We start from the raw sequence: 21,566 nt of genomic DNA, 5'->3' as shown, positions 1-21,566 counted from the left end.
TTAAGTGCAAGAACTAGAAGTTTTTTCAAAAAGTGTACCTTTTTAGGAATACTGTTTATTACCATACCTATGCAATTAGAAAATTTTTCAGTCTGCCACAGAGTGCTTATAACTTGGTTGGCAAACTCACTTTGTTAGGTTAAGCTTAGTCACCTACAACAGAACACATGCACCCAGGTGATCACATGGCAGATTTCAACATACAGTAATAACTAAGTATAAAGTTTTATTTAAAAAGCACTCATATTACATTCTCCAGTGCCCTGGATTCAACAGCACAGAAGCCTCAGAACTTATAGATAAATCTTTGCATCTGCTTGTCAAGGTAAAGAGAAATTTCTTAGAATGAAAATAATGGTATCCTAGTTGCAAACACAGACTATTTTTTCATAGTCCTATTAGCAGTTTTCTAGGGCTTAAGGTTTAGCATATGAATCAAATGGTAGGATATGAAGAACAGTTTGTCTTTAGGCCTTCTATGTCAAGTTAACACAGATCTGAGTTTCCCTTAACATGGTAATAGTGTTTCACCAAAGTATTAAAGCAGAGCTACTCCTGAGCTTTTGGTAAATGTCAGAGCAGTTTACAAATGATCTGCCACAGTAGACTTAGACCAGCACTTACCTACACCTAAACAGAACAAAACAGGGCAGTTAGTTCTCTCGAACAGGATAGAGATACACTCGGTCATCATTCCCTACACATTCCCTATTAATAAAGTATCTTAAGATTTTTACCATTTTTTTTTTCAAGTTTTACCTGTATTTCCAAGACAACTTGAGTACTATGTGAAAGAAGCAGCTTTGCAAAAAGTGGAGCTATGGAAACCCATTGATTTGGGTTTCGTGGTTGATAGTTTATCAACCAAAAACTAAAACTCAGTTCGAGCCTTCCTGTACTGCAGTTGTGTTTATCAAGGTCTACAATGGTCACCCTCCTTTGTGGTGCACACCCTTCTCTAGTTACTAATGATCAGACTTTTGAGCTCTTTACTGCAAAATTCACTTAGCTTAGCCAATGAGTTCAGTATATACGATTGAAGCATCAGCTTCTCCCTGTCCCCCTGAATTATTTATTGTTCTTACCTCAATTTGTTCATAGACATGAATAGGGTCACTAATTCCTCTGTAGTTAAAGGCAAAGTAGAAGTATACACATGCACCTGCATCATAAGTCTGTGTCACCCTGTTGAAGAAAACTTCATTACAAACAAAGCTTTATGATATTTAGCTACCTATTATGTGACATTACACAATTCATAAAGTTCTTATTCAAAAAGGTAACTTTTTAAAAAAAGCTTATCCATTTTTGCTCATGCAAGTATGCACTCAATGCCAGACTAATCAAGTGCTACTGATCCCTTTCATTGGTCACTCTTACATGTAATGGACTTGCAGGTTAAAGAGGAAAGTCAGCATTACTAGTGTTTGTAAGGTCATAAATAAATGCATTTCACCTACTAACTAGCAAGTTTAATGACCTCTACCTTAGTTCTCTTACTAGTCACACATTCAAGAAAAAACAAGTTGTTACATGGCTTACCTGCAGGTGGAAAGAGGAGCAAACTGAACACCCTTTTCTTTGCATTCTCTTACTATCCTTTCTTTTACATTCCTACAGAGGTCCAAAACCCTGTAACAGAAACCACATTAAAATATAATATTTTAGTATACATTTTATAAAACTTACTAAAACACAAGGTCAGCTTTGGTAAACTTTTACAAAAATATAATCAAATAAAACAGAACACTGCCTTCTAGCACCAGTTTTAAACAGCTTAGATTTTATTCTATAATTAAAATAGTCCTTATCTCAAGATTTCACTAGCATTGCTTTTCCTGTACTTCTCATGAATAGCAGGTTTTCCTCTGAGGCAGAGTAGGTAATGAGAGCTGTTTACCATAACGATTAGGAGTGAAAAGTGTTCAAAAAATGGAAGTTAGCCAGTTCTGAAAATCTTTACTTATCTTCTCAGCTAAACAGCCTTAAATTTTTTGGCCAAGTGGTTGATAATTTCAAAGTAGAGAGCTTGAGAACTCTAGTGTATACACTGCAAATACCACAACTTTGGTATGTTGCAATGCCGAAACTGAAGATGCTCCAGCTGTGCATTAGTTTATCAGCTTGAAATATTACAGTTCTAATATGGCAACAAGCTATTAAGCCTTTTCATAAGGTTTTGCTTTTATTATTTTCCTTCCAGGGCAGACCCAGGTGCATCGAAAGTGCTAGAACAATTGAAAGAAATTACTGTTTTTGAAAATACTATTTCTTTAGTTATATCTTCTCCCACAAAGGTCTGACAGTGTACAGTTCAGTATACAATTCAGATTGAGACACTTTGCACAAAGTTGGAAACACAAAGCAGAGGTTGGAACTTCCCTGCCACAAAATTCAATAGCAAGAATACAGGCTTGCCAGCTTAAGTCATCACACTTCACACACTTTCTACTTTGTACTAAATACTGCAAAGCTCATTCAAAACACTTTATATCCTGCATCAATGTGTTTATGGTTTACCAAAGGTACAGAAACGTCTAAACTGATTTCATGTATTAGACACTGTTGAGGTCAAGTGTTTTTCAGCTGTTCCTAACATACAAAATAAAATTAGGAACAAGATTTATCTTGGACAAAAATTTTACTCTTTAAAAGTAAATATTTATTTCATCTTTTTTTTTTAATTTTCACTGCCAATTTTTCTGTTTGAGGCACACTGCTGATCCCACACATCTGCCCCTCACACAATACAGTTAATGTCACCATTGTTCCTAAATCAAGCAATTTCAAATACTGAATGCTTGCTTACATTGCACTTACAAAATCCTGACATGTAATTCACTAGCAAGGACACACAGGTGCCAGACTTGAGACACGTCAGGGAGCCTCCAATACACATAAGGCCTAAATAAAATTGTTTCCCCATAAGCAAGCATGAGTTTGGAGTGATTTTAATGAAATCAAGCAAATCTGACGAATAAACATGGTTTACCTATCCCAAGGAACAGATGTCTCAAATGATTCTCCTATTACATAGTAATCCAGCCCAAGGTCCTAATAAATAAAGAAAATTGTCAGTAACATCCAGCACCAACATCTGGGATTCCAGTGTATGTTACACAGCTAACAACTGAGCAACTATAGTTCATTTGTGAGAAAAACAAAGTATATTTAGGAAAAACACCCATCTGACCCAGTGACTTTAGACATTCTTCCTGCTACAACCGTATGAAATGAAGGCAACATGGACAAAGTAATTTGTTCATGACTATAAAAGCTAAATAAAACCTAGCACTCAGGAGGTGCATACTAATCTGAAAAAAAAAATCTCACTTAAACAGTAAGACTGAAATTCATAAGAACAGTTGCAGCAGTTCAGACTAAAGGTCCTTTTGTTCTGGAATTTTGATTCAAACTACAGCCATAAGCAGATGTCCAAAGAAGAGGAAGAGTAGACTGAACACATGAGTACTTCAAATACTCTCCCACCCTTCACCTGTACATTTATAAGTCTGATCATGTTTATTTAGCGACTGCTAATGCATTCTTCAATCTAATTTTCTCTACCCTTTATCAGAAACTATTTTCTTAACAAGTTCATAAATTAATGCTTTTCCAGGGTTTTGCAGATGAATTTCCAAGCGTAAACAGGAGTCAGAAATGGGAGATATCTCAAGCTTTATCCAGAGGTTGTGTGTCATCCAAGGCAACTTGCATTTAAATTTCAGAGAAAGGATCTTCAAAAAGGCATCATTCTGCTTTGTTATATTAATTAAAAGAATTTTCAGTAGGCAGACAAAAGGTGACCTACCCGAAGGTAAGCAATGACAAATGTCAGCATATATCCCCTCTGTCCATTATCTTCTCCTGCTGCCAAGCCACTGCAATTAACAAGAATTTAATTAACTTTCCATGAAAGTAGACATTGGTTTCAAAAAAGAAATTTAAAAAGAAAATTAAATTATTGTTGCCACTAGCAAATTGAGAATGTATCTATACAGTAACTACAAAATATGGTAATCTTATTTTTTTTTCCCAGACAGTTAGCTCCCAGCTTTACATGAAAAGAGTTCCTTGAAAAGCATACCCAAACTTGGTGGCAATATCATAGACTTGCTTTTCATGCTGAAGAACCTTCTCCCTGTCACCCTCAAAGAGCAAGGTAGCTACACACAGTAAGTTGGGATCAAATCCTTTAAACTGCAAAGAGATAAAAAATTATTATGTCATAGACTACATGGTAGAATACAAGCAACAAGAATTTCAAATATACAGCATGCCCTCTGGTTAAAAAGTGTTGTTGCAACTAAGAGGAAAGATATGGGAGAAACGTAGCTCCATTAATAGACAAGGGATTCAAATTCATCCTTTATGCAGAACAGCTATGCTGTGAAAAAAATATGGTTGTTATTCTTTTGATTATTTTCTTAACTGAACAGATTAACTGTACTAGAAGTTAACCAGAAGTACCACAAGGGTCCAAAAAAACCCTACCCAGCAAAACAACAAGGAGGCCAAGCACCTCAGGATGTCTCCATCCTCCAGCTAATGAACTCAAATCTGTAGGATTCTTGGTCAGAGACATCCAAATTAGTATTTCTGAAAATTATATTGAATCCTGACACCTTGAAAAAAACCCACCATGAAAACTACTGCAAAACAGAATATTCTCCCCAAGGAAAGGATCTGTTGTTATCCACTACTGCTACAAAACCAACATGGCTAACAAATAGGAAGAAATACTCATATAATAGTTTCGGGTGGAAAGAATCATCTAGTTCCAGCCTCCCTGCATAGGTAAGGACATATTGTTACTACAGTGATAAACTCCAAGCACAGGAATAAAGGCATATTAAGATTGCTGTCCCTCCCCTTCTATATGTCCTTCTATAATATAAAAATATTTGTACTTCATCTAGTATGAATCCTTTCATCTCTTCTGCTATCTTTTGGCTGTAATGCTCAGGTAACAGTTCACTGTTCTGTATAAGGGACATTAAAAGAATTAGCTACATTATGAACTTGTAGACAAATACTACCTACAGCATTTATTTATCAGTGACTGGTCTCAAAATGCATGGAAAAGTAAACTAAAAAGACTTTGTCCCTATTAAGTTGCATCAATTCATTCTTTTATTGGGTGAGCAGTCTCATGTGTTCAGTATTCTGATTCCCCCCCATCCCCCAAGGAGCAATTCACAGATGAACTGTAAGATGGATTTGAGTATCTTGGTCTCAGTACCACCTGCAATATCAATCCACAGATCATTAAATTTACTCCTTTCTCCAGTCTTACCTTTTGACCCTGCTGGGAATTTCTCTAAAATAGCAATTGCTCATATACACCAAGGGGCTGAGCTCTGACATGAAAGCTTCAGATTGGTCACCAACCTGGACTCTCTGCATCATTATTATATAGCGATTCTCTCATTTCTCCAGAAGTTTTTACTTCTGCAGAGTTGGAAGAATTGGAACTGGTATAGTTCCTTGGTGATAGGAAGTCCCAAGAGACATGGGCATTTTCTGCTTCCATAGCACAAGAAAAAGCAGAAGAATCAGCACTAGTTACTGTCTTCAAGTAAGCCCATTCCTTGAAAATACTAGATATTATCAGATCAAAATGGAATGTTCTATCAGTTATCTAACTCCAGGACGATGCAGTTTTTTTACATTTGAATACCCAGTTACCTAATTTAGAGGAAAAATCGGTAACAAGACAAACTATTTAATACAAAAGTTGAGGTGAAATTTTAGCACCAGATGATTAAAAAGGGTAATAATTTGAATGAATTCCAGAAAGACAAAAAAGCAATTTAACTGGGCAATTCAAGACAAATATCCTGAGATTCTTCCAAATTCTAGTTCAGTGTAAGAACGAGGTAAATCATGCCTTGACAAAATATGGGAAGATACTGAAATGTTACCCTCTGTTACATTCAACCTCAACTGCACCAGAGGCAGCATCCAAAAGTCTTGAATTTTGTGAACAGCATACAAACTTCCAAACAGTATTAAAGCCCAAAAGTTACCTTTGTGATGTAGAATTTTTTCAGTCCATCCAAAAATGATGTAAAAATGGAAGCAACTTGTGGTTTAAGAGCATGACCTTTGAAAAAAAGTGGAAAAAAGTACATTAAGGAAAACCGCTCTTGAAATTCCTACTTAAATGGCAAAATTAAAAATAGCTTGGTAGCCAAAGTTACAAGAATCCCTTGGAGCACTTTGATTATCATCTTTAATGAGACTTCTCCCTATACATTTAGATGATGTTTTAGGAAGTGGTTTTTATTAAATTTTTTAACAGGCATACATACAACTGTGCACAAATATTTGACATAAGGCTGCCCTAATTTATATCTGCACAAGTATACAGCCCATGGAAAAATTTAGAAGAGCACTTAATTAGTTTTTATACTACAAAGCTAAGTGAAATCAGTGATCTTTTTAAAAAGTTACGCCAAAACCACTGAAACCAATAGCCAAATATGGTGCAAGTTAGGAATTAAGCAATTTCTTCCTTAAAGGTTATGTCACTTGTGCAAAATTTCCTACATAAAGTTAGTAATTGCTTCCTTAATAACATATGGGAACCAAAATTGCCAGGATATATAAATGGTGTCTTGGAGTCTGTTAGATAAACATCTCTGCCTCAGGAAGGGGTTTAATTGAGGTGAAAGTCTTTTACTGTTTGTTCCATTGTTTTTAGTCACAAGCAACTTCTGAACTCCCATTACTGCTTCACTTTAACAGTCTTGCATCTGGTCTATATGCTGTGAGCCTAATTCATAAAAAAGTTATGCACCATTTACATTATACTTCCTTTCTAAAATTCTTCAAAAGTATTTCCTCTTTAAAGAAGCAAGAACTTCAACTGATTACTGCCCTTTCCTCTTCAGTAGAAGGGCTTCTCCCTGCAGATATGAACAAACAAGGAGTATACCTCCAAGCACACTTCAGTAAGCACACAAAAAAGTGCTAGATGACAAAAGGACATGACAATTCATTAAACCACAATCTGTAAAAATTACTGGATTTATGCCTACCTTATAATTACTACAGAAAAATCTTTATTGACACACCTGAAACTATTTTTTGGAGGTGACTGCATAAGCTGCAACCTCAGATCAAAGCTGAAGAGTACAACAACAATTTATACAGTGTTGGGTTTAAAGCTTATAATTGGTCTAATTTCTTTCCAATGAGAAAAGAAAAATGCATCTGCCTTCTGTTGTACATATTTGAGAGAAATAGTGTAACATAAGAGTGACCAAATCAAGCACAGAAAGGATTGCTGGGCTCTTGGGTCCCGATTTCCTTGGTCTGAAAAAGCTTTATACCATTGGTATTCAAATACCATTTGTTGAATACCAATTGGTATTCAAACTGTTTGAAGTCAAGATTCATCACTAAGGCTTCTTAGTCTTCTTTGTGTCAGGTCCTGCATTTTGGTCACAACTCCAGGCAATGCTACAGCCTTGTGGAAGAGTGACTCTTTACTGACTGTTGTAGTTACACTGTTTTCCCAGAGACAGACAGACTTTTGTTTCTGAAAGTACACATTACGGCTGGAGTTTGAACTGCTGGTTCATTGCCTTCTTTGTCTAATTTTGAGCAAAAGAGTTACTGCTTAAACAGAACTAAGCTACTAAAAACCAAACCCCCTGGAAAAGAAATATTTATCCAAGATGATCCTCATACTTACCAAACTGAAACTGTGCATTGTCAACAAGACGTATTGATGCAGGAGCACATCTCTTGTGGGCAAAGATAGGGGAATGAGATGGAGGAAGAATAAAAAGAAAGGATGATGTACACAGTTCTGCTGAAATTCATGACAATCAGATTTTCCTTGAAAAAGACCATACAAAAAAGCACACTAATGCCATGGACCTATGACCACCAATATCATTGATAAGGAGTGACTTGTTTTCACTTGAATAGCAACATCTGTTAGGTACGTCTAGATATACTGCACTGAGAATTTTCAGTTTAACCTTGTGGCAGCACAAAATATGTCCAAACTTCTGACCTTCAACTATTGAGTGCCTTGCTAAATTGCCATAAGGGACTAAAGATACCATACTTGATTAGAGTATCCAATTTACACTGCTATGTAATCAAATATACACATACATTACAAATCCACTGAAATGCCCAATTGTTGTGGGTTAACCTTGGCAGGCAGCTAAGCACTACAGAGCTGCTCGCTAGCTCACTCCTTCACAGTGGGACAGAAAAGGAAATCAGAAGGCCAAATGTAAAAAAAAAACATTGGAGGGCATGAAGCCAATTGAATAAGCAAAATGAGAAAAAATAGAGTGATGCAAAAGCAATCTACTACTAACAGCCAACCAATATCCAGCCAGTCCCCAAGCAATAGCAACCCCTGGAAAATTCACTCCTGTTTTATGTCTGACCATGTTGTTATACAGCATGCAATACCACTTCCCTCAGCTTGGGTCAGCTGTTTACTCTCAACCTGCTGGCTGGGTGGAGAAGAGTAAGAAACAGAGAAAGCCTTAACACTGTGTATTCACTTTTTGCTGATAGCTAAAACCCCGGTGTGTTAACGCAGTTTTGGTCAAAAGAACAAAACAGCTACTTTGAAGAAAATTAACTTCATCCCAGCCAGACTAAATACACTAATGCCCTGTCATCAGACTGCAATTAAAATCTATATCTGGCTTCCAATTAGCTTCTGCACTGCACAGAAATCTAAAAGCCATTAAGAAAACCTGCATTCAATTACACAAGCTCCTGCTCATCCACAGGCGTGCACTGTGTAATCTGTGATGGCCAGGACAAAGCCTGAATTTTAGGTTAGACTTCATTTAATCACATACTCTCTATCACTTGATTTGACACACCCTCCATCATATCATTAATATATACTGGGTAACACAATAGGAAGAAAGAACATAAAGAAGTACTAAGACAGCTCACCAGACAGGTTGACATAAGAAGGTTGGATGAGCGGTTTTAATTTAGACTAATCCACCCACAACCTGCAAGTTTGTTATTCTTACATTAAAGTAGACCAATACAGACAAGAAATAGCTTTTCAGACAGTGATCACTAATTACAACCAATGTGAATAAAGGAATAAGTAGTTCAGGCTCAAGTAAGCAGTGAAACAGCAGCAGCAACAGAAGCTAGGAAATGGAGCAACACTAAGTGGCTAATAGTGCCTTATTTTCATATTCTAAGCACATAGCTGCAGAAAAGACACCAGCTCCTTAGTTGACTTAAAATGTTGACCAGTCCTATGATTAAGCATTTCCAGTCTGCTTAGGTACCTTTAACAGAAAGAACAAACACGAGCAGTAGAAGCATGACAGAAGAACTGTTAAGTGCTGCTGACTAGCATATACATGTCATTCACATACCAGTCTGAACATCTGGCTTGGAACATTAAGTCATTAATTTAGACCAATCACTGGAAAAAATGTAAAGCTATGTTTAGTTTGGCATTAATTAAAACATCTCTGAAATTACTTCCCCAATTCAGGGTATATTCCACCATTGATAGAAATTATTTGACAAATTTTGCACAGAGAAAAGAAAAGTTAGTCTAAGATCCTGAAGAAAGAGTAAGTGTAAAAGCCAGTGAAGATGTGCCTGGAAGCACAGCCTTGAGGAAAAGCATTACATAATTTGTAAACCCATGTCTGAGTTTTGCTACCTGAAACCAGTTGACCACACCATTGAGAAGGCTCTTATTATAAAGCACATTGCCACCTCAGAATATCCAGCTTGCCTAAACACATCACTGTGCTTCAGTGTTTCCTAAATGTAAGCTATATCCTTCCACTGCACGACTTTTGTTCCTTTGTCACTTGAGCACCATAAATTCAGCTGCCTTTTACTTGTATGCTGTAACTTAATTCCTTTAAATATTGCTTCCTTTTACATAGTTCTGAATTAAGCTGAGGATAAAGCTCTCCACTGAACGAGGTACAAAGCCAAATTTTCTGTGCTGAGATGCAAATAACTCCTACTAAAAGCCATCAAAAGGCACATCCACAATTTGACTCAGAATGTCAACCAAATTCAGCGTGTGCTCCTCAAGTGCTATCAGCATCCAGCTTTTCTTTACCTGCTTTGCCACTTCCCTTAAGCAGGCCACCCCTCGTTCAAAGTTGGGAAAGACCACAGAGCCATACTTCTGGTATTCAGGGACTGGGCGTATCTTTATTGTAACTTCAGTAACCACTCCAAGAGTTCCTTAAGGAAAAAAAAACAGACTTTGTGAAGTGTTTCAAGATGTTTAGGTGGATAACTTGCAAGTACTACAACTGTTTACTGGGATGCTGTAAGTTAACAATAAATCAAAAATCCCCAAAATTTAGTACTGCAGCAGTAGGTGATTTACTCTTGACTGTTCATGAGGTGAACTCCTAAATCATGATGTTTGTTCCTAGACTTGTAACCTAACTCCACAGATCTGTTCTAATTGTTTAATTTCACAGATCCAATTAAGGCCTCAATTGCAGTAACACAAGAAATCCATGCCTCCACAATGCCACACATTGACACAACTGGAAGCCACAGCACAAAAGATGCTCAAATCAAGACATTACAGAAACTGAATGAAGATGCAGTTATGTGAAATTACTGTATTTATACCTTCAGATCCCATAATGAAGTGATGGATATCAGGTCCTGTTGACATGCGAGGTACTTGACAGTTTTTTTCTACTATTCCTCTAGGAGTTACCATTTTTATATGAATCACCTGTTTAAACAATATGCAATGACTATAAACACCAGCATTAAGCACAGATTTTTGTACACATTATTTACTTTCTTCAAAGTGTATACTAAGCTTGACACAGTTCAGCTTTGTAGACTATAGACATTCTGTTGGCAGCCTCAAGAATTTTGGGGATAACCTGAAGACTGTTACCAACAATTACATCTAACACAGCATGGCTTGCCCATGCAACAGATTGTTTCCAGTTCATGCTAAATCCAATCAACTGTTGGCTACATGCAGTTAAGTTCACTAGATAAAATTATTTTGTTTTTCAGTGTAAACAGCACTTTGAATACTAAGATTTCAATCCAAAATATGCACAGTATTTCAGAGGAAAAAGTGAGGGTGTAAACTCTGCTTCTGAAGTGCTGCTCAATAAAGTTAATGTAGTTCAATCACCAGTTGCTACTAAAATCTTTCTATTAGAAAGAAAAACAGAAGGAATCTTTGTGAAACCAATTATCAATATTGAATCTGCCATAACACATACATACGTAAGGCTAGAAAGTTGTGGGTTTTTTTTTTAAAATATCTTTCAAAGTTATTGCTTCCAGCTGTATTCATACACATGCAATACAGAGCCAAGATATTTTTTTAATCCTTTATCAAAGTATTTTAGACAAAGGAATGTTGGGTTTTGTGGGTGATTTTTTTTTGCTAGTGAAGCCTTTAAATGAAGCAAAATTACTGAATGTCAAATGATGGTTTTAAAACTTTCAAGCACAAGTAGTTAATGACTTTTCATCCCGCACCAAGCTGTTAAAGAATTTCATTATATGCATTTTATGAAGTGTCAACTCTGCACTAAGTAGATTTTAGGCAGCTTATATAACACACCATTTCTAAATACAGAGTTTCCTCAGAAGGTAAACACTTCCCTGAAACTCTCACTGTGGCATTTTGAAACTCATGAACTGTTCTGGATCAGTTTTAAATCCTATTTCCTCCTCTTCAAAATTTCAGAAGCTGCTTTAGCCTGAAGTTATATTTCATGAGAGAAAAGCCTTCTACTTCCTATCTCCCAGTACAAGCTCAATTGTATCATTCACTCACACTTCAGCCAGCCATACCTGCTAAATAAATACTGTGTAGTTCCTTGCAAGCTCAGTTACTGACAGTAAATTATCATGTCTGTGCACAAAACAAATGCATCTTAACTAGAAGCTGATAGGGATACATTACCTAGAGTGTGCTGAAGGAAAGAAGGAAAATATGCATATGTGCACATATGCAGAGGGGCTATTGTACAAACTGAGAGAAAGCTGGGAGTTTGAAGCACAGACAGGTGAAGTCTGACCAGTGATGATTTAACCTCAATGTATTTGTTAGAAAATGTAATTTTTTTAAAATCAAAAAGTATGCTTTAAAAAAATTACCTGGGTTAATAAAAAGATGAACCATTTCAATGCTTAAAACAGATTTAAGAGTAGAGTACTGCCATTTCCAGTCCATTGTTTCCTTCCTCAGTGTTCCTACATACCATGCGGTGGCACGAGATTTCACCACAGTGCAACCACAAGGTCAATTAGACCAAATACTGATTTGAAAAAAACTATTAGCCTAGAGGGAGGTTGAAAGGTATAAAGAGCTAGCTTGCTGTCAGTGTTAGCTGATCCAACTAGAAAATTCCAGGAACATACAACAAGTAGGAGAGAACATGGGCCTTATGGAATTACTCTATAAATCTAACAGAATTATTACACTGGATTAACAGAGAGTACAGAATGATGGAAGAAAGCACCAGAGGCAGAACAGTATAACAACTATTTGAAGAAGCCAGTGAGTACCAAAATAAAATCAGCTCTTAGATCAGTGACAAGGATTATTAGTACTAATACCAAAAGCAAGCAAACAAGCATTTCAGTAAAGATTTGCTGCCAAAACTGTGTCACTTTAGGAAAACAGCAACATACTAACCCTTTTTCCTCTAACTGGTGTCATTCTGTAAGTTAACCCTCCAAACAGAATAATTAACTAGAAAAAGAATTTGAAATATTTACCAGATCTTCAATGTTTCCATAGATGTTTTTTTTCATGCCTGATGCTCGTGTTGCTACCCATCCTCCAAGTGAACTAAATTCCATGGAATCCGGTTCATGGCCTGTACAGAAGCCACTTTCAGCAAGCTAAAAAAATGAAAAAAATACATTCCACAGAGCATACATTTGCAAAGTATTCCAAATCTCAATATTCTAGGCTTTTTTTAACAAAAAAGTATCCTGACCACACACCCATTTAATTCAGGCACAAGTTTTGTCTTTGATAAGTAAAATAAACAAAGTGATTCTGCTTCTACTGTGCATATGCTGGGCTACATATCAACCTATAATACTCCTCACTCGTATTTTGAAACTAAGATCTCTATTCATAAGGTACAAATTCAAATACACATATGGAAAAAAACTATAACTGCCAACTTTGCACAAATGCTCCCAATGAGTAAGATACTTAATCTCTTTCTTTCCATCCTAATGTGATATGCAGCAGATCTGCAGAAAATGTGAGTAAATTGCCTGTATTTAATTCTCTCAAGGAGTGATGTGTTTTAATACAGAGCCATCTGGTTGGGCTTCCTGTATAAGCTGTCAGCTATTTATGATGCAGATCATGCATTCCTGTACATTAAGTAGTCACTTGTTTCTCATTTTTCTGCATTAGCTTGGCTTTGCCATCTGCACAGCACCTGAAGCTGACTTGATGCCCCCAGAATCCCAACACCAAAGCTGCTGGACAGGAAGAATTAAAGACCCAGCAGTTTCACATTAAGTGATAACAGCATTCATGCATTTGATATGATCAGTTTGCACTTGACCAACTGATAACAACCCAGTTGGACATATGTATTTAAGTATAACACAATGTGGATCATTAACTATATTCTGTTGTACAAAGTGTTTCTAACTTAGTCACTTCTATGTAGTGTCTATGGTGATTCATCTAGTTCATGGTCCTCTCCCATACTGAGGAGGTGAGGTTTTAGATGCTTACTGGTCATGTATTTAATAGACTTCATTCCTCAAAATGACAAAAAATTTTCTTCAGTTATAACTTAGCAATTTCTATAAGCTGTATAAACACAAGCACAACAGAGGATCACACTTTTGCAAACTTGTAACTGATGTGCAGGTAAAAAGCATTTGGTCTTAACTCCTCAAACAGGGTTATAAGAACAGGACAGAGGAAACATTACACTTTGTATTGGGCAGTTGTGAGACAGAGCATCATCCATAAAATGAGCATGTACTCGCTTTTTTTTGTAGCTGATGGATGTTTATTTCAAAAAACAGTATCAAAAATTTTTCTATCTTAGCCTTTTGCCACCTTTAGTACTCACCTATCAGCTATTATTCCATATTCGGTTCTGACAAAATCAAGTAGCTTGAACCTTCTCTATAGAGCCTGCTAATACCCAGAGTTATTATCCCAAAGAAAATAGTGTCTTAATCACACTGGAGTTACTAGCTATAAATCTGCAAAGCATACGTTGGTTTTGAAGCTCCAACATAACACTTACAGCCTAACTTTTGTCAAACATCAGTTTTTCCAAATCTGTTGTTTAGAATTCAGCTCTTAATTTTAGCTACTGTTATAAGGTTCATTATATCAGTAAATGAGATAGCATACCAAATAACTTCAGCACTTAAAAAAATGAGGAACACTGTTAAGAGGCACCAAACCTCTTCACTGCAGCATCATAGAGTCATAGAGTAATTTGGGTTGGAAGGGACCTCTAAAGGTCATTTAGTCCAACCACCAAGATAGCGCTGCTACAGTCACTTAGAGTAACAGAAGATAGATTAGCCTTCCAACACAAAGCTTAGTTAATGCTAGCAATATGCAAAGCAAACAAAAAAACTTCTCAAGCAGTTTCCTCTTTGCACCATCTAAAACATCTCTGCATTGTACCTGTACATCAGTGGAAGTCTGCACTGGCATTAATTATAATAAAAAATCACACTTATGCCACTTATGCTCAGGTTGTACTACACAAAACAAGCACAACTTGGAGTCCTCGTTTTAATCACATCCTATTCACAAGTAATACTGAAATTCAATTGTATGGAGTAAGTTTATAAAATACATCACTAAGTAGATCTGATTTTGTATTCTTTGCACAGAAGTCCTTATGTGCTCTGTCACTTCATATTTTAAAACCTTTGTACAAATAGTAGTTTGTGTTCAATACTGAACAAACTGATAGCCAGTACTCTTTCTTTTCATAGTCAAAGATCTGACTGAAAACAAAGGGTTTTTTATCAAAAATATTAAAATACTAACTGCGACAGAAGTATTTCAGCTCAGAAGAGCTATTAAGCAGCAAGAGAACATTGTCCCTTATGCTAACTGAAAGGAAAAGTAGTGTCATTTAAAGGCTAAATAGTAGTGAAAGACAAACTACTACTACAGAAAAAAAAAGTCATTTAAATGCAGACGTTCTCTCAAAGTAAGACAGGAAAGGATGTTTTTCTCATCAGAAGTCAAGTAAAACAAGTTTTCTTTGCTTATTTGTAAACTACATTTAGGCACTAAGAAGAGTTTAATCAGCACTTAGCTATCAAGCAAGTCCTAGAATATGCATCGTTTTGAATAAGCAGAACTGAACATCCTGCAGAATATAACAGACACCCACAGCTTGCTTGACTATAGAGGAACACTGAGAAAGACCCTGAGAAGGGTTCCATGGCTCATTTGAAACTGCATTTTCAAGTCACTAGAGGTCACTTAGATATGAAGGTGATCAAATCTGGTCAAATCAAATCACTGGACCGTTGCTTTGGGCAATTCTCTTCATGCTTTCTGATACTTTTCTATAGCTGGTCTGAAGAAGTAGCAACATCTGCTGTTCTATGCTCTAACCTTTCTGAGGAATCTACCTCTGGCCAAAGTGACTAAAACAGGCATCAAAAAAAGACAATTTGAACTTTTCACAAGGGTGCATCTAAGGTCTGAAATAGAAAGCATAGAATTACATCCTGTGAATATTCAACTTACTAGTTATGGCATTTTGTAGCTGGAGCTAAAAAAAAAAATTAAAAATGTTTATCCAATACAGTATTCAATTTGACATGGTTCATAGCCATGCATATAATGCTTACCACACCAGTCTGCATAAAAATCACCACGTAGTAAACTAGAATTCAATGACTTAGACAAGACATGAGGAGCAGCTAATAACAATATAGAGAAATACTAGATGCTTGACAAGTTAAAAGTACCTGTTTTTCCAGATCTTGTCCAACAATGCCAGCTTCTACACAAGCTGTTAGGTTTTTCTCATCTATCCAGAGAATCCGATTCTGTTGAAAAGCCAATCAAAACTAAGAATAAGTGTTAAAGACTGCTATTTATTTTCTTCCCTAATGCTACAGGATCAATATGCCTGGTCATACAGTTTATTAATACAATTCCAGTAACAGCAGTGGAAAAAGAGACACCCCCATACCCCCCAAAAAAGCTATATAACAGGTTACAATTTATGAAGTTACCACTACAAGAGAGTAACATACCCGTGAATTTATATTAAGAATGTTTGTAGAAACAATGCCAAAAATCCAGAAAGAATTAAGTTAAAACTCTTGCAGAAGTTAAGCAGTACAGTGACTTTCAATTATCACAACTTAAGGTGCCTCAATCTGACTATCTTGGTATGAAGTATCCACCAAGAAAAACGTTCTGAAACATACTCCATGGGTTAAACAGAATGCATTCAGTTATTTCAGTTCAGCTTGCATACTGACACAGGATAAAGTATGAAAGTATTTCAGAAACTGAAGATATTTGGAAGGATCATTTTATCTGATGAGACACTCATTGTCCCATCAGTATATTCTACTGAACATGACAGGGAGTAAGCACTACAAGTTTCATAGTGTACTAAGCACATTTGCTAATGCAGACAATTCATGTGAAGGAGAAACTTAAACATGGGTTTAGCTTTGTTTATAATAAGGATGCCACAGAAGCTTCAGCTTCTAATGTACCTGTATAATAATTCTGTGTATTAATATTTTACAGAAGAATAGCTGTAACTTCCCTTTGCCTTGATTTTTCAAGTGACAGAAATGTGGACACCTTCTAGTCCAACTTAAACTGTGGTTTAGAAAGATTTTCCTCTCACAACATCTGGGCTAATATTCAAACTAAGCTATTTCAGCTCCTTTGAGACACCTTCAGTTTCAACATAAACTGCTTAACTGATCTAAGATGCTTACAAAATTCAGCTTCTATGCACACACATAAGATGAAGGTACCCCGTGTCTGTCAAAATGATACAGCTTAGCCAGATATCTTTTCTCCAAGATACACAGGTTTTAACAATGCTTCTTTTTCACCTTAATTTTGTTATTTTCCCTCCTTATTACTGACTACAAGAATCAGCTGGAAGAGCCATTCAAGACACATAAAAGGGGTCTATTTTATAGTTTAGTGTACACTTACATATCTATCTGACACAAAACCACGATAAATATTAACCACATTCCTTACCCACTTCCAAAACAGACAGAAATCAAAGCTGTGGGCTATGAATCAGAGTTCAAACACAGGCCTGAGTCAGTGCTATGCTCCTTGGATTTCACTCCACCCAAAGAGCTTCATTGCACAACTACAGACTTTGCAGAAAAGATCCTTTTTTACACACTGAGAAACTTAACTGAAGCACCACTGAGTATAGAAAACGGAGCCAGAATCCAAGTCTTACCTTCAAGGCAGGTGCTCAGAGGCAGCAGAGCCTTACCTCAAAGATACAGAACTGTTTCTGAAGCATCTCATTGTCACATAGTTATAACACTACCCATTCAGAAGTATAAAGATCCCTCATATCGGAAAGATGAAACTTAGTATTAGATTTTGCAAAGCTTTATTTCTAGACTGCCATAAAGCTATAAACCTGACATTTATTTATTTATTTTTATATTATTTTATTTTTTTAGTGGATCCTTCAAGATGATTTACAGATATTAACTCACCTTACCAACTTTTGTGTAAAGTATATCTGTAAAAACTAGTGGATTTGCAGTAACAAGTAATTTTCTCCTAATTTTTCATTTAGCCTCAGATAGACGTTCCTATAGAAGAGTAGTAGCTACCTCTGATTTTCATTTAAAAGTCTGCTAAGAAGGCTTAATAGTATTGAGTTTTTTCTTATTAAATACATACAGGTCATATGAAGTAGTACAGGGCTAACACAAGCAAAATTTCACTTCAGCTCAAGGAGTACCTATTTAATCATTAGTGGTACACGCTAACACTTCCTAAATCCCCGCTTTATTCTTGCAAAGAAAGAAGTGCCATTCTCTAGTGATGAATATTCAAAGTACCTACAGCATAGTTTACAAAAAAAAAAAATTACAACATACCATTTGTGATGTATCCAGTGAGATAATTGTTCTTTTTTCTTCTTCAGGACATTCAAGAGCACTAGAGACACTTGTTCCTCCTGCAAATATAGGAGTGACATTGTTATGAAAATTCTCAGGTAGCTTTTATTCACAAACAACATTCCTTTTCTCCCTCCTTTTTGATACTGAACTTAGAGCAGAAATTAACTGATGGAGGCTACTGATTAGGCTTTTAAGATTGTCCCTTCTTCCAAACTGTTTTTTACAAAATCAATGCAGCATTGGAGCTGACAATGCTTTAACAGCACTTGATAACTAACCATGAAATTCTGTGACCAGCTCATCTGCTTCTATCCAGAATAGTTTTAAAACAAGGAAGAGCAAGAAATAACATTGCCACCCAAGAAACAGAGATAGCTATTGTTTCTGTATATTCTTCCGAGAACACTATGGAAGCCACTACACTTCTATAAGAAAAGTTGGCTTAACAAGTCTACCTAATACAGTAATGCAATACTAACCTGAAAGCAAAAAAACCTTAAATTGTGTACATATACATAAAAAAAATAAAAGTGATAAAACCAAACATGAGACTTCTCCAGATGTTTCTAATATATCTTTATAGGATGTCACAGAACAACCGCCGAGAACCCTTGGTTTCTCAAAGACCACGAAAGCAATAGGAAAAGAAACACCTAGATAAAAAACAGACCCACAACAAGCTACCAAAACAACCAGTGATAAGTAGAGAGACAGTGCTAACTTATAAAACACTCTCCAAGAGGAGTAAACCCTGTCACCTTTGTTTCCAATGATAGGGAAAATAGCATTTACCTTAAATACCAACCCCTATAGTAATAACTCCAGAAGCTGACCATAGTTCAGTAAAATCAGACTTGGGAAACAATCTGAAAATCTTTTCATATCCTAGTCAGCAAACAAGAAATAGTCAATATTGCTTCTTTCAGCTATACTAATTTACTGGTACCCAAGGAGACTTGTAGCAGTCCTACAGTTCTCCACATGCAACTGGCAAGGGTAATACTGTTTTAGGGAGAAAACAGCTCCGTGACTTTGGTATTGTCCTCAAGTGACATGCTTATCTTCTCAAACAGGAGATCTCCTTCCTACAAGGGCTGTAATCCTACATAACACACAAGTATCAAAACACACATTTATCCCTCAGGATATATCCATCACAGATTTATCTCACAGGATGAGCTCATGATAGCAAACATCCCATGTTCCCTGATCTCTAACTCATAACAAGGTAGCTCACCACTACTTTAGCAGACTTGAGAGTAAAAAGCATTCACAAGTAAAAACCTAAAGGCCTTCAGAAGTTCTTTAGGCTGAGAAGGACAGACTTTGCAGGCCTTTTCTTGTACTCTGCACCTGGAACACTTTCTGAAAAAAGCTTGCTACTTTAACTTTTAAACTGAACAATTCTAAAAGGAAATTAGAACTATGATTTTGCAGTACAGTATCTAACCACAATTCTCCCCAGACCTACAAGCTTCAATAGTACAACAAAAGAAAACCTACTTTACACAAGTTTGTGGGAAAAGAGAACAAAGTAATGCATTCAAAACCAGGATCTCCAACACAGCTATTTTTATCTCCTTACTTATTTCCTAGCAGACTTCCAAGGCACAGATGTAGATTTCAGCTTCATTTAATCACTCCTCTTACACAGTCAATATTCAAGAAGTTGACTTATTTTTAATGATTTTCCCTAAATTCAATATAGCAGCTTTTAATACTGCAAATTCATAAAGACAACCATAATTAAAATGCTACTAAAAAAATCTAAGCAATATATTGTACCAATAATTCAAAAGATCATATATTTAGACTGAATTCAAGTGGAATACATTTTAACTAGTAATTGTCTAACAGAGTTAAGATTTCATAACACTTACCACCAAATGGTATTATGCAGAGATTGTGTTTGCAGGCTAATTCCACAATTTTAACTACATCTTCATGGCAAACTAAAAAAATTCCAAACAGTTAGAAAACCAGATTTGTGCTTAGTACTGTTATTTGTGCTTAGCACTAAATACTGCAGTATGAATAAGCACCAGCTCCTTTTCTGACACCAGCAAGGAAGACATTTCAAAGAGTTAGGCACTAAATAAAGAGCTGAGTCCCATAGAAAAGGTTAGACCTTAAACAACTCTACATTTGAAGAAAGATTCCTACTCTACTTAGGGATTGAGACCTCCCGCAAATTCTCAGGGCAAGATGAACTACCAAACAGTTAATAATCCATCTAGGTATCTTGGAAAACAAATCGTGTTTAAAGCTCTTATTGAAAACAGGATGTACAATTTATTTTATGTGAGAGATAGGTCTCTTGTGAGTGCTGAACACATCTTTTTCTTCCTGGCTGACATTCAGTTTCAAAAGTAGAGCTGTTGGTGAAATTTACTTTTTCAGAATACATTCTTTATCTGGCCAAAGAGGAAAGCAGAAATGCTTGTGCACAGGCAAGGGGAAGTGATCAAATACAGAGCATACATGAGTTTGTGCAAACAGCAGAGAACGAGCAGGACTGAATAAACAGGCTTATGAACTCCAATTACTTCGCTCTTGCCATACAGAGCAACTTTAAACAGAGGTAGTCAATCATTTTAATTTAGTAGCTTTTGAAGCTGCAAAAAAAGCTGTGGCAAGTGCCATTCATAGCCACCAGTGCTGTCACACATCAGTACCTGTCCTCTAAATAATGAGATGAATCTTTTTTTATGATTCCCAGGTGTGATTTTTCCCCCCCTAAATAAAGGAAGCAGAACTGAGCTAGGACTAAGTTCTTATCAGGAATTTTTGCATTTCTAAGGTGATGCAGATATCAAAGTACCAGAAAAAGTTATAAAAGGTAAGGAAAGAGCTGGATTCATACTGTTGAGCAGAAGCTGACAGGTACTTGTATTAAATGACTTTTTGGTTAGCTACTGAAGAATGGCACGTGAAAATAGTTCCTAGTGACCAGAGAAACATGACTCAAGTAGAAAATACACACAAGTCTGCAAATCAAGTGATATCTGTTTAAGTATCTGCATCCTTCTACTATATAGAAGCAAGAATATTTTCTGCTACATATGATTAACAGCAGCATTAGTTATTACACAATTTAAAGTGGTCCTAGCCTGTACTCAGATTGCACTGCTCTTTCTTCAATTCAATGATCCTCTACAGTAAAGTGTTCTGATAGGAATTACAGGTGTTATACTTTTTTATTAAAGTACAGCATCTCATAAAACAAAGTTCTTTAATACAAACATTTCACTACCCTTCTACCATCATTTACTGTTTTAAAAAACAAGATTTAGACAACTGTTCTTGGTGAACATACAAGTTGAATTTACACTGTGGTTACTTAAGTCATGAATTCAGCTGTCAACAGAAACTTCAGCTATATTTAATAATAACTGACTTCCCCACAAAGTGATGGGATCCTACAAGCG

At 36.2% G+C, this 21,566-nt stretch overlaps 1 protein-coding gene across 1 annotated transcript in view; it reads right to left on the bottom strand.

Moving 5' to 3' along the window:
* AGPS (alkylglycerone phosphate synthase) overlaps positions 1–21,566 on the bottom strand; it is a 52,523-nt gene that overhangs the window by 10,902 nt on the left and 20,055 nt on the right. Inside the window, exons 6-18 of the mRNA XM_030454383.1 lie at positions 20,019–20,090; positions 18,115–18,194; positions 15,973–16,053; positions 12,757–12,882; positions 10,627–10,735; positions 10,097–10,224; positions 7,703–7,754; positions 6,030–6,106; positions 4,088–4,200; positions 3,812–3,881; positions 2,993–3,054; positions 1,543–1,632; positions 1,086–1,185 (exon numbers count right to left, since the gene is read on the bottom strand). Of these exons, the coding sequence (XP_030310243.1) occupies positions 1,086–1,185; positions 1,543–1,632; positions 2,993–3,054; positions 3,812–3,881; positions 4,088–4,200; positions 6,030–6,106; positions 7,703–7,754; positions 10,097–10,224; positions 10,627–10,735; positions 12,757–12,882; positions 15,973–16,053; positions 18,115–18,194; positions 20,019–20,090 (1,160 nt within the window). The remainder of the gene's footprint in view (positions 1–1,085; positions 1,186–1,542; positions 1,633–2,992; positions 3,055–3,811; positions 3,882–4,087; positions 4,201–6,029; positions 6,107–7,702; positions 7,755–10,096; positions 10,225–10,626; positions 10,736–12,756; positions 12,883–15,972; positions 16,054–18,114; positions 18,195–20,018; positions 20,091–21,566) is intronic.

Source organism: Calypte anna, chromosome 7 (assembly GCF_003957555.1).
Source record: "Calypte anna isolate BGI_N300 chromosome 7, bCalAnn1_v1.p, whole genome shotgun sequence".
Lineage (NCBI taxonomy): Eukaryota > Metazoa > Chordata > Aves > Apodiformes > Trochilidae > Calypte > Calypte anna.
This window is presented reverse-complemented; position numbering and strand designations above follow the sequence as displayed.